The sequence below is a fragment of the Mixophyes fleayi genome, chromosome 2 (genome assembly GCF_038048845.1).
Source record: "Mixophyes fleayi isolate aMixFle1 chromosome 2, aMixFle1.hap1, whole genome shotgun sequence".
NCBI lineage: Eukaryota > Metazoa > Chordata > Amphibia > Anura > Limnodynastidae > Mixophyes > Mixophyes fleayi.
In genome coordinates this window covers 19,182,506-19,196,106 of record NC_134403.1, presented here as the reverse complement: position 1 = coordinate 19,196,106, position 13,601 = coordinate 19,182,506, and the positions used below count along the sequence as shown (strand labels likewise).

The following is a 13,601-nucleotide window of genomic DNA, read 5'->3' as shown; positions in this document are numbered from 1 at the left end:
CTGCTTTGTATACTAGCCAACAGGATTGGGGTCTGCTTTGTGTACTAGCCACCGGTATTGTAGTCTGCTTTGTATACTAGCCATCATTATTGGGGTGTGCTTGATACACAAGCCACCATTATTGGGGACTGCTTTGTATACTAGCCACCAGGATTGGGGTCTGCTTTGTATACTAGCCATCAAGATAGGGATGTGCTTGGTACACTAGCCATCACTGGAGTGTACTTGATACACTAGCCACAATTATTGGGTTCTGCTTGGTATACTAGCCACCAGGATTGGGGTCTGCTTTGTATACTAGCCATTAAAATTGGGGTCTGCTTGGTATACTAGCCATCACTTGTGAGTTCTGCTTGGTATACAAGCCAACAGGATTGGGGTCTTTTTGGGGTACTAGCAATCGGGATTGTGGTCTGTTTTATATACTAGCCATAAATATTGGGGTCTACTTTGTATACAAGCCAACAGGATTGGGGTCTGTTTGTGTACTAGCCACTGGTATTGGAGTCCGCTTTGTATACTATCCACCATTATTGGGTTCTGCTTGGTATACTAGGCATCAAGATTGGATTCTGCTTGGTAAACTAGCCAACAGGATTGCGGTCTGTTTTGTATACTATCCACCATTATTGGGTTCTGCTTGGTATACTAGCCACCATTATTGGGGTCTGTATTGTGTACTAGCCATCAGGATTGGGATCTGCTTTGTACACTGGTCACCATATACAGTATTGTTTACTATCATCATCATCTATTTATATAGCTATCTATCAGATGACTGTCTGCATTGTATATGAACTACCACAAATATAACATATTGTATTACTTAACTTTACAATTAGCTCTAGTTTTGTGCCTCACATGTCAGTCTGTGGTGTAAATCTGGTCCACAAGGGCTTCCCTCCCTTAATAATCTCTCTCTGATTGTAAGTCGCAGTGATTCCTTGCAGGCACTTGTATTGCAGACATCTGCTGGTTTCCAGCACACACAGTGTTCCTGCAGCCGACTGCAGAGGTCCCCAATACAAGGGATAGGGAGCTGAGGTGCCAGGAGAGAGCCAGTCATGGTGGAGGGAAATAGTAAAACCCTCTGCTCCCTTTAACTTCAGCCATCATTCAAGCTGCATTACTGCAAATTGACTGGTGCTGTCTGCATGTTTGTCTATATGGCTCCAGACAGGAGAGCGCGCAGGCTCTGGTGAGTTATTGTCCTCTCTGGTGCTTACGGCATTTAGAGGATTAGTTAACCATGTGAGTGCCGTAGTGGAATAGGGACCACTTATGGCTTTGTGATGGTCACAATGCTCGCAGCAGGCAGACTCCACAGCCCCCTGGGGCATTTGGGTGGGTGCACTCAGACCCACTACCTAATTGTTTATCCCTGTTATGGAGCTGGTGTGATGAGCTTTGCTCAGCGACAGACCCCAACTTTCCAAAATGAATGGGAAGTGGTCACAATACATTTTGTTTTTGCAGCATAACATTTTTACTCTTTAAAATATTGTGGCATTTTATGTTCACAGGTTATGCTTTTACAGTGAGTATAGTCTAATGGGTATAATATAGATGTATACAGGCATCAACTCTGTCTTATAGTGTATTAAATGGGTGTAATATCATCATCATCATCATCATCATCAGTTATTTATATAGCGCCACTAATTCCGCAGAGCTGTACAGAGAACTCACATCAGTCCCTGCCCCCATTGGAGCTTACAGTCTAAATTCCCTAACATACACAGACACAGACACACACATACACACACAGACTAGGGTCAATGTGATAGCAGCCAACTAAACTACTAGTATGTTTTTGGAATGTGGGAGGAAACAGGAGCACCCGAAGGAAACCCACGCAAACACAGGGAGAACATACAAACTCCACACAGATAAGGCCATGGTCGAGAATCAAACTCATGACCCCAGAGCTGTGAGGCAGAAGTGCTAACCACTAAGCCACAGTGCTGCCCATAGAAGTGTGTATATATACCCTGTGTGTGTTGTTCCATTCCACCACTCACTAGTAGACACAGGGCACAGCCCCGGCCTGGGGGAAATGATAGGCTAATCAGTTAATGTTATTTTTTTTATAGAATTGTAAAGTTTCCTTCTGTGTGTGCCCCTTCATGCAGCAAACTAAAGCCTCCATGACACGGTCCGAGAGCGCAGATTCTGAAGACAACTACGTGCCCATGAACCCCGGCTCTTCCTCTCAGTTCATCTCGGAGAAGCTGAACGACAATGCTCAGAGCGTTTACATCCCCATGAGCCCCGGGCCGCATCACTTTGACTTCCTGGGATCTTCCTCGGCCACGCTTCCCGCACGCAAAGGAAGTACGGCCTCCCTGTGTCAGAGACCAACTCGAGCGAGCGAGATCCTGCCTCCGCCAGTCAACCGGAACCTGAAGCCAGATAGGAAAGGTAACTCCGACACAGGGCTACATATATTGGGTTTGTTAAATAGCATCTCATTATTGGGTACATTGCTGACTATGTCTGAAATAATGGGAGCGTTTACGCATAGCGAAAACTGTCCAGTATGCCGTCTTTCCCATTCATTTGCATATTCTATCTTAAAAATCTGCTAATGAATTAGGGGCATGTCTATCTTGCACGACTTTCAGGTCATTAGCAAACATCAGTCTAAGTAACAGACTTGCAGTCTCCTAGCTAACATAAATGTCCTGTATAGATTGTAGGATCCACATAGCGTAGGATTTTAAAATGGATTTTATTTTTTTTTTAAAAATGAAGCATACTCATGACTGTGTCCCTAGTGTTTTCCAGTCTGGCATTGTCATCTGTATCCTAATATAGACGATCAATAATGACCTGGTCCTTGTCTGGTGTGAAGTCTTGGAAATCCCTGTGAGCAGGCCTGATTTATATAGATTAATATAGCATTTATAATACATAAGACTCCTAGCATTACGTGTATAAGGAGATATATTCCAGCCTTACAGCAGTACATATTGGCTATATGTGAAACTGCAGAGAGAACACATTACGCTTGTGTTTCGTGTATCCGAATATCCTTGAACAGTTACAGAATACACAATGTGACTGGTAGAAGTACTCTATATAATGCCAGCTTAGAAGACAGTTATAGCACCAAGTCTGGTGCTATAACGAGAGGATCGTTAAAAAGAGGAAATTATAATAAGATAGGAAAAGAATTACAATAACTTTATTTATATCTGTATATTTCCTGTCTGTCTCATATCCTATGTCCGCCTGTTGTCTCACATTGTCTATCTGTCACTCTCTGGCTCTGGTGCGCTCGGGTGCTCGCTCTCTTGTGCTTGCGCTCTCGCGCTCTAGCTCTCATGCTCGCTCTGGCTCTCACTCTGGCTCTTCTGCTCGCTCTCTGGCTCTCTGGCACTCGTGCTCGCTCTCTGCCACTCGTGCTTGCTTTCTGGCTCTCGTGCTTGCTTTCTGGCTCTCATGCTTGCTTTCTGGCTCTCATGCTTGCTTTCTGGCTCTCTGGCTCTCGTGCCTGCTTTCTGGCTCTCTAGCTCTCATGCTTGCTGTCTGGCTCTCTGGCTCTCGTGCTTGCTCTTGTGCTTGCTCTCTGGCTCTCTAGCTCTCGTGCTTGCTTTCTGGCTCTCTGGCTCTTGTGCTTGCTCTCTGGCTCTTGTGCTTGCTCTCTGGCTCTTGTGCTTGCTTTCTGGCTCTCGTGCTTGCTTTCTGGCTCTCTGGCTCTCTAGCTCTCGTGCTTGCTGTCTGGCTCTCTGGCTCTCGTGCTTGCTCTCTGGCTCTTGTGCTTGCTCTCTGGCTCTTGTGCTTGCTCTCTGGCTCTTGTGCTTACTGTCTGGCTCTCGTGCTTGCTTTCTGGCTCTCGTGCTTGCTTTCTGGCTCTCTGGCTCTCTAGCTCTCGTGCTTGCTGTCTGGCTCTAGTGCTTGCTCTCTGGCTCTTGTGCTTGCTCTCTGGCTCTCTGGCTCTTGTGCTTGCTTTCTGGCTCTATGGCTCTCTAGCTCTCGTGCTTGCTGTCTGGCTCTCTGGCTCTTGTGCTTGCTCTCTGGCTCTTGTGCTTGCTCTCTGGCTCTTGTGCTTGCTCTCTGGCTCTTGTGCTTGCTCTCTGGCTCTTGTGCTTGCTCTCTGGCTCTTGTGCTTGCTCTCTGGCTCTTGTGCTTGCTCTCTGGCTCTCGTGCTTGCTTTCTGGCTTTCTGGCTCTCTAGCTCTTGTGCTTGCTCTCTGGCTCTTGTGCTTGCTCTCTGGCTCTTGTGCTTGCTCTCTGGCTCTCTGGCTCTTGTGCTTGCTCTCTGGCTCTCTGGCTCTTGTGCTTGCTTTCTGGCTCTCTGGCTCTTGTGCTTGCTTTCTGGCTCTCTAGCTCTCGTGCTTGCTCTCTGGCTCTCGTGCTTGCTCTCTGGCTCTCTGGCTCTCGTGCTTGCTCTCGTGCTTGTGCTCGCTCTCTGGCACTCGCGCTCTCTCTTGCACTCTCGCTGTCATGCTCGCTGTCCCTCTCATACTCACTCTTTCTCTGACACTCATGCGCTCTCTCTCTGGCTTTCATGCTTGCTCTGACGCTCACTCTAGTAATTGCGCTCTCTCTCTGGCTCTCTTGCTTGCTCTCTCGCTCTCTGTCTGCCTATATATTCTATAATCTAACAGGATTGTAATCAAACCCTACAGTGCCTCCGGCAATATATTAAAATTAGCAGATTGTTTAAACATAAATCAGCTGCTTAAATTGTTTCTGTTCATTAGATTCTTAAACTCTCTTTTTTTTTTTAAATCCACAGCAAAACCAACTCCTCTGGATCTCAGAGCGACCACCATCATTGATGAACTTCCCTTCAAATCTCCAGTCACTAAATCCTGGTCCAGACAAACGTGAGTACCAATGGATTCTTCCCCCGGGGTGACCATGACGTTGGTTGGGGTGTACATGTTGTGTTTATTCTTCTATTCTGTGCACATTGTAAGTTTTGGGTTTCTGGGACCTCTGTCCCACCCTGGAGATTCTGTAATGGGTATTCAGCTCTACTGACTCTTCTCGGGTTATCTTGTGTCAAGTGCACTGATTGGACAGTTGCCACGGTCATCCAATCAATGCCCTGGCCACACGATATCCCCCAATGTGTCAGTACTGCTACACTTTAGTAACAGCACAATTGTCCATTACAGAAGTGACGTACGAGTCGCAGATCGCATCCCCCGGCTGTTTTGGTTACATTGTGGGGGTTGGGTGATAGTTCACTTAGGTTGACAATAGTTATGATTACACGATACACTTTGGTAGGGGAGGTGTCCGTTTTCCGATGTCTAATGAAAACAATAAAGTGACTTCTACAGTCTCTAATGGGTGACTAAGCGTAATTGATAATACATTTTATTTACAGGCACTCGCTGAAATCCAGCTCGTCTCAATACTGCCGCCCAGTGTCCGCACAAAGTATTACCAGCACCAGCTCAGGGGACAGCGAGGAGAATTATGTTGCAATGGTAGGTTATACATTGTAATGTGGTAGAGAGGCCTCTGGATGCTGCATCTTCCTGGGTTACAATATGCTGAGCTCGAATAATGAAACTGGGTATTGGACCATTCAGCAGACTGGATAAATGTACAACAAATGTAATATGATGGGATTAGTTGCAGGGTAAGCGTTACACCAGGAAGGTTGCAATAAGTGTTAGAATTTAAGTTATGGGAGCTGAGATTAAGACCCTGCTGGATTAGATTGACCCTGCCAAGGCTAATCTGTTGTGCATGAGAGTATACAAGCAATGTGTCCTCTTATATCAACACTGCCCCATTAGATTATACCAGGAGTGCCCGGCCTTAGTTTATACCACCATGAAATACTGACCACAGCTGAGTGATATCTGAATTACCCCCTTGAGTCCTTCTGTCTTTCTCCTACCTTCTTTTCAGAGCAAGGGGTGCCTCGTGCCCCTCACCCCAGCCCCCTCCAGTTAGAGAGAGACAGGGATTCACTATAGGACTTAGCTGATCCCTCAGTGTTGCCTGCTGGGCAGGCAGTCTGGACCCGGTGCCGATAGCATGGCGCCATCACCGACCAATCAAAACTGAGAGTTCCTGGCTGTGCTTGGGACACGTGCCGGAGTTCTGACTCTTCATTGGTCAGTGATTAGTTTACCCAGACACTGCGCCACGACACAAGCTCCGCCTCGACCACCCGTCTGCCACCCAGTGTTCCCACTCGCTCCATCAGGCAAGCAATAAGAAACCAAACACAAAGTATTATTATTATTGTTTTAGTTGTATCGCTCTATCATGTCACACAGCCCTTTCCAGAGAATATATCTTATACACATACCAGGGTCTAGTACCCAGGTATAATGGGCCCAGTTACACCTTGGTATTAGACCTTACCCAGTATCTACCTCACTCTCCCTACGTCAATGAATGGGAGCTCTCCCCTTGATTTTCTCAGTCTCTAATCCATAATGAAGTCATAGGCTGCACTCTCATGTATAAGAGCTTGGCCCACCAATGGCTGCCTCCGTTGTCTGCGGGTGAAGGGTCCACTTTAAATAAAGCAAACTTTGCATGTACATTTTGTAGTTTTATGGTTTCATTCTGACATCCATATTACTCTCTACCTTGAGTATCATAATGTTTATTTATATCGCAACTAGGAGGACAGCTATAAACCCTTCTAGGCCCTAGGTCTTTGCCTAGGTGACAAACTCAGTATCCTCTCCTTTCACTTCTTCCCCCTCCAGCAAAATCCTGTCTCCGCCTCTCCTGGGAACAGCGGCACCAACAGCCCGGCTCAGAAGAAGAGCACAGGCAGTGTGGATTATCTGGCGTTAGACTTTCAGCCGGTGTCGCCTACGCCTCACAGGAAGGTACCGAACACTAATAACCCGGTTTTTGTCCAGTAACAAGACTATTTATTTGTAGACTGGTTAAAGAAATATTGTTCCACTAACATTGCAACGTTTATTACGTGAGTGTTATATTGTCGCAGAATTAATCCAAAAGCAAAAATGTCCTTGCAGTAACTCCTTATATTATGTATTTATGTGTTTAGCCTAAAGAAGTCTTATAGTTGGGTAAACTGAGCAGTTATAGTGCACATGTAATTCTTTTTCTGTCATACATATAATATAAATAGTGATCTAGGGCCTGATTCATTAAGGATCTTAACTTGAGAAACGTCTTTTTTCAGTCTCCTGGACAAACCCATGTTACATGTTTTGTCATGTAGCACACAAATACTTGATATCTTATTTGTACACTGAAATTTAAAGTTGATATTTGTGTGTTACATGAATAAACAGTCAGTATTTAACTTATGTGCAAAACAGAATACTAATTTGCACCCCCTTGCATTGTAACATGGTTTTGTCCAGGAGACAGAAATATTAAACTTCTTAATTTAAGATCTTTAATGAATCAGGCCCCTTGTCTACAATGCAGAAGTAGGTTTTTGGAGTACAACACAGAGCTGTAAATGAATTGGGTATTTCCCTAGGACAGTACTGCACGTAGTAACCTGGCAGTACCCATCCCCTGACTTGCCATCCTTCCAGACTCTGGTGGCATCAGCACCAACTGCCTCCTTAGTTTTCCGGGTACCTCACTGTGCAGAAACTATGTTCAGCTTTTCTGATAAATTAGTTTAGTCTCTTGCATAGATTTATGTGCACATATCGGTCATTGTGACTCTATGTGGTGGGTACGGGGATGTATTGGGTGGGCTGCAGTTGCTGCAGCAGACACTTGTCCAGGTTTAGCCTTAGCAAAGGGTGACAGTCCGGGGGTTGGGTGGACTGTGGCCTTGGGTCACCATCCGCTTTCCCTGCTTGTGCTATATACATTGTCTACTCTGCTGTGTTCACTAAATACAGCCCTAGAGGACGGTCCTCACACCACTAAGTGCTGATAATCTCCTGTAAAAACAGATAAATAAAAAGTTATCAGTGGGGTGGGGGGGAACTGTTCATTTGCTCCCTTGATTAGTCCTTCCCTGTTATGTTCTCCTTACATATTATCCAGCTTGAGTTCATCTTGTGATATCCTTATCTCTATATTGTGTACAGCCTTCCACATCCTCCGTAGCCTCCGACGAAAAGGTGGACTATGTTCAAGTGGACAAAGAGAAGACCCAAGCCTTGCAGAACACCATGCAGGAATGGACAGACGTGCGCCAGTCTTCGGAGCCTGCCAAGAGCGGAAAGCAGTGATAGATGCCACCCACCGAACACTGAGAAGGGTTGGCGAGCTCGAGCCTCCATGTTATGGTTGTACCAGCTGACCATGTTGAATGAATTTCATGCTGCTGCTGCTGTTTCATTAGCTGGACTGCCTCCCCCAGTTACCCCGTGGTGGGGTCTTTGCCTCTTGGCAGAATACTGAACACTTTGTAGGTCACCAAGTGCTTCAGTCTGAACACTTGCGTATTTATCACTTCGATGGACTGCAGTTTGCATTTGGACACCTGATGGCTTCTTATAGCTAAAATAACACTGAGTATTATATTTGATGTGCACCTACTACGTACAGACGGTGGAGGCAGTCATACAGCCTATCGATGCACGTGATGTCACTGGTTCCTAGTGCATTGATAGGCAGCCTTCTCAGTGATGTCATTGGCTGCTGTATTCCCATAAATACTGGTTCACCTCTTACAGTATATAACAGAAACGGGCTTCCTTCTAAATAGACCGTAGGAGAATCTCTCAGCTGAAGTGTCTGTTGATAGTACACCCCAATGTATAATCTCAAATTTGGTTGTTTTAGGAACAAATCACAGTTACTATTTTAGATGTGCCTTTGAATCGCCACTTTTAACTTCAACAATGTCCACGGCAAAAGTTTGACACGTAGGGGAACGTCTCTGAAAGGTAATACACAAGGAAAGTGTAAAAGTGTGCTGTGAGCTACAAATCCCCCCCACCCCCCCCTCCTCATCCCCCTTACCTTCGGGTCTTTCTGCCACTGCACCTCCTGCGAGAGCAACAGCCAATCTGATTCTAGCTATAGTCTTTCTAGAGCAGTGTAGAAAATGAAAGCAAATGTCTGATTGGTTGTTACTGGTTACAACATGTTTCCTGTGCACTAGTTTTCATAAATGCATCCTTCTGCGTGTTGTCCTCACAAGTATTCCCTGTCGCGAAGAGTAACTATGTTCTCCGCAGAAGGTGCATCTGAACTGAGTTTAAAAATGTGTTTTTATTTTGTTTAGTTTTTTTTTTATCTTTATAATGTGTGAAACCTGTAGAAGCTCTTTGTAGACAGGTGGCTGTCTGGTGACTGCTTAAAACCTTTGAGCAGCAATAGCCGGGATAGGGCGCCGGGAAAGAAAATCTTAGGACTGTTAATCAGACACATCTACATACGTGCCACTAAAACACATACGTGTTCAGAAGTCTTTCCATATTGTATGTAACCTACTTGGCGTGGCCACCGCATTGGGGGACTTTTCTGAGAGCTAGTGCGTATGAATTTATGCAAATAATGTGCTGTAACCCATAGCAACCAGTCGTATTGCTAGAACTAGAACAATTAGTCTGATTTGTTGCTAGGGGTTACAGTACCTGTAATCTTTGCACCAGGTTTTCATAAATGTCTCCATTGACAAAGTATTAGGGCGTATTTATTTTTTTACTCTACGTATTCATTATTATTATTTACGTAGCAGATGGGTTACAGTCCCAAAATAAGATACAATGTGAGCGCTTGCCGTAGATTTGTGTGAAGCTGCCTAATTATCGCCACTATTGGTAACGAAACACTGTGATCTTTTACGTTTTAGATATTTTAGTCACCCTGTGGATATCGCCTCTCTGCTGCCACCCTGTGGATGGGCTGTGAATTTTTGGGGTCGTGTTTTGCCTTTTTCAGTTTGGGGGATGAGGGGCCACCTCGTCAGTTTTTAAATTTAGAGACAATTTGTCCTCAGCTGATCTGGTCACTAATTTGCATTTGTTTTTAATGACACACTACTTTCACTATAGAGTATAGGCACATTTACATTTTAGCACTTTTCCAGGACATCCTGACATCCTGGCCTTGTTTAGTGAACCATGTGTGAAATTTTAGAGATTTGGGCTCATTACGATTCTGATATCGCTGCCTACACTTTATTTATTTGTTGTTTTCTTTTTATAATTCAGTGCAAGTCTTGGTCTCGCAATTGTAACTCTGTTTTGTGGTCAGGACAAGGCATTTTATTAGACCTTTTTTTTACTCTACGGAAAAATAAAGATTGTTTTTATGCCATTTCTTTCCCAGTAAATAGCCACTTTAATTCTATCACTATATATATATATATATATCCTACACTCCCCAGTCCACCCTTAATTCATTCTCTCCAGTAACTGAAAACAAAGTCTCTGCACTCATCTTATCATCTCACCCTACAACCCGTCCCCTGGACCCTATTCCCCCCAACGTCTCCGCTCCCTCTCCTCCACTGTACCCCACCTCTAACTCACCTCTTCAACCTGTCTTTCTCCACTGGCACATTCCCATCCTCCTTTAAACATGTGCTCATCTCACCTGTTGTAAAGAAACCATCTCTCCATCCAGCCTCTCTCTCCAACTACCGCCCTATTTCTCTCCTCCCCTTTGTCTCCAAACTACTTGAGCGATTAGTGTACAAACACTTGTCTCACTTTCTCTCCTCTCATTCCATTCTCGACTCTCTAAAAGGCTCTGTTCTTGGCCCCTTTTTCATTATACACGTCTTCTCTTGGGGAACCAATTTGCTCATTCGGCCTCTAGTACCACCTCTACACTGTTGACACCCAAATCTATATCAATTGCCCTGACCTCTCCCCTTCTGTACTATCTTGTGTAACCAACTGTCTTTCTGCTATCTCCACATGGATGTCCCAACGCTACCTAAAGCTCAACATGTCCAAAACACAGCTTATAATCTTCCCTCCTGCCAGAGTCACCACCTGCCCTCAAATCTCCCTCACTGTCAATAACACCACAATTTCCTCGGTCTCCCAAGCCCGCTGCCTTGGTGTCTCACCGGCCTCCACCCTCTGCTTTATTCCTCACATCCAGACTCTCTCCCAGTCTTGCCGACTCCACCTTAAAAACATTGCCAGAATACACCCTTTTCTTACTCAACATGCTACCAAAACCTCTTATCCATTCTCTCATTATCTCCCCTCTTGACAACTGCAACCTCCTGCTATCTGGCATTCCTGACACTCATATATCCACACTTCAATCCATCCTAAATGCTGCTGCAAGACTGATCTTTCTCTCTCACCGCTCCACATCTGCTGCACCACTTTGCAAATCCATACACTGTGTCCTGCAGAATCCATTTAAAACTTCTTACCCTTACCTACAAAGTCCTCAACTACACCACTCCTTCACACATCCCAAATCTCATATCAAAATACTCTCTGTCTCTCCCTCTTAGATCTACCTCTGACCTGCGCCTTGTTTAGTCTCTGATAACCACCTCTCACTCCCGCCTACAAGACTTCTCCTGTGCTGCTCCCCAGTTATGGAATTCCCTACCATGCTCAATCAGACTTTCCCACAGCCTTCAAATCTTTAGATGGTCTCTAAAAACCCATCTATCTCTCCTGATGATACTATTCACACTAATGCACCCTCACCACCATCCCAATCTCCACTCTAAGCCACACTCGCTCCTCTTGTTACAGCTGTGCCCTCTTCCACTTAGTATGTGAGCTCTCTAATGAGCAGGGTCCTCCATACCCTTTGATTTCATGTCTGCATTTATTTTGTCTACCTTGTATGTCCTTGTTTTATGTATGTCCTGTTTTCTTTTCTGTACGGCGCTGCGGAGAACTGTGGTTCCTTACAAATCTATGATTATAATAATCACTAAATCTTAACACCTGTATTCCCACAGCCGTCTACACTAAATGGGGATTAATAAAATGGCCATGTCAATGTCAATGCTATATTATACAAAGATAGAAAAAACACGTATAATTTGCCATAAAGCTGATGCACTCTCTTGTTAAATGCAGATCATCATCTTCATCTATTTATATAGCGCCAGCAAATTCTGTAGCGCTTTACAATAAATCAAACAATACTGTGTATTACAGACAGAGCGGAAAGACGGCTTTGCCCACAAGCTTACAATCTATAGGATATTCCAAGCGACATGCAAAGCTATTGTACACATTTAAACTAAACCATAGGGCACTAGAATAATGAAAAACAAAACTCCTAGAAAAATCTGTAGATCATCTTATCATTACGTTAACGGATTTGCAGAGTGCTGCAATATTGTTTAAAAAATTGTAAAAAAAAAAAAAAGAAGCCGTTATATTGTGAGAATTCCTATTAACCTCATCTATCCTTTCTAACTCCCTTGAAACATCTCTGCTAAAATCACCAACTCACAAGTAGATAGGTTAGAGATAATTATAATCTTATTGTTTTTCCAACACAAGCAGACATGAATTACAATACATTGCAAATAATCTTCTTTTCATCGTCAAATCCTTCATTCACAAACTCCCGTCAATAGCCATATAGATTTTAAATGTCTTACAGGGCCCCCCTGTTGTAGATTTTTGTCATGTATAAACCGTACGGCCATATATCGAAACACTGTGCTGATACAATCCCGGGTGAGTGAACCAGACAATGAATTGACGAGCACGTCCTCTCTCCTCTCAGCATGCTACACTACCAATGTCTGTGAGTGGCAGCGATAGATAACCCGGAGATTAAAGCTGATTAATCTTTGCACTATAATTTTAGTTGTTGTGGCTGTATTTGGTAGTGGACACCTGGTGTGCCTTTTTCAAACCCCTTCACCCAAAAAATGCATATTGGGAAGTGTCTCTTATATAGATCTTCAAACATCACCAACGCTAAAACACACCATTTTTATTTTTTTTTATTAATCTGTTCAGCAAAAAAAAAAAAGAAAAATCATACTTGCCAACTCTCCCGGAATGTCCGGGATACTCCCGAAATCCGGGTCGGTCTCCCGGACTCCAAGGAGAGCAGGCAAGTCTCCTGCATCCGGCAAATACCTGGTCAAAATAATGCGCTTCGCGATGAATCATGTTATTTTGGCCCCGTCCCCCGCATCAAAACATTATTTTTGGCAACGCGATTGACCGTGCCCTGTCCCCTGCCTGCCCTCTAGTCACGCCCCCTGTCCAGGACTTCAGTGCCTAAAAATAGTCAAGTATGAGAAAAATATCTAAACAAATTTAGAAAACTGTGGATAGTAGAATTGTTTCTGTGTGAATAAGTGCGTTAGGGATTAGGTTATCTGAAGAAGCAGAGCCATTCAGAAGATGTATTGCAATGAAAGTATCATTTGTTTTAAAATTTTATTTAGAACCTCTGTCGCCTGCACATGGCGGAGGCAGCCATCTTGTGGGCTGAACCAATATTCATGACTGAGATTTCGGTTCACTAACAAGCAGCGACATAACTCGGGCGTTTTGTGGATGCAGCCATTTTGTGAGAGGAACCAGAAGTCACTAGGAACAGATGGCATTACTAAGGCAAAAAGAGCCTGGAATTGATAGACTGCATTCACCATAATGATTCAGCTCACAAAATGGCTGCCTCAGCTATGTCGCTGTTTTCTAGTGAATTCATAGGCTGGGATCTAACAAAATGGCTGCCTCCGGTGTGTTCAGTTTAAGAGTAGAGGAT

General features: G+C 44.3%; 1 protein-coding gene across 1 annotated transcript in view; it reads left to right on the top strand.

Annotated features, from left to right (window-relative positions):
* Window positions 1-12,860, top strand: part of GAB2 (GRB2 associated binding protein 2) — a 145,704-nt gene extending 132,844 nt beyond the window's left edge. Inside the window, exons 6-10 of the mRNA XM_075198617.1 lie at window positions 2,133-2,421; window positions 4,744-4,834; window positions 5,344-5,446; window positions 6,692-6,817; window positions 8,015-12,860. Coding sequence (XP_075054718.1) covers window positions 2,133-2,421; window positions 4,744-4,834; window positions 5,344-5,446; window positions 6,692-6,817; window positions 8,015-8,158 — 753 coding nt within the window. The 3' untranslated portion in view covers window positions 8,159-12,860. The remainder of the gene's footprint in view (window positions 1-2,132; window positions 2,422-4,743; window positions 4,835-5,343; window positions 5,447-6,691; window positions 6,818-8,014) is intronic.
* Window positions 12,861-13,601: the final 741 nt, after the last annotated feature.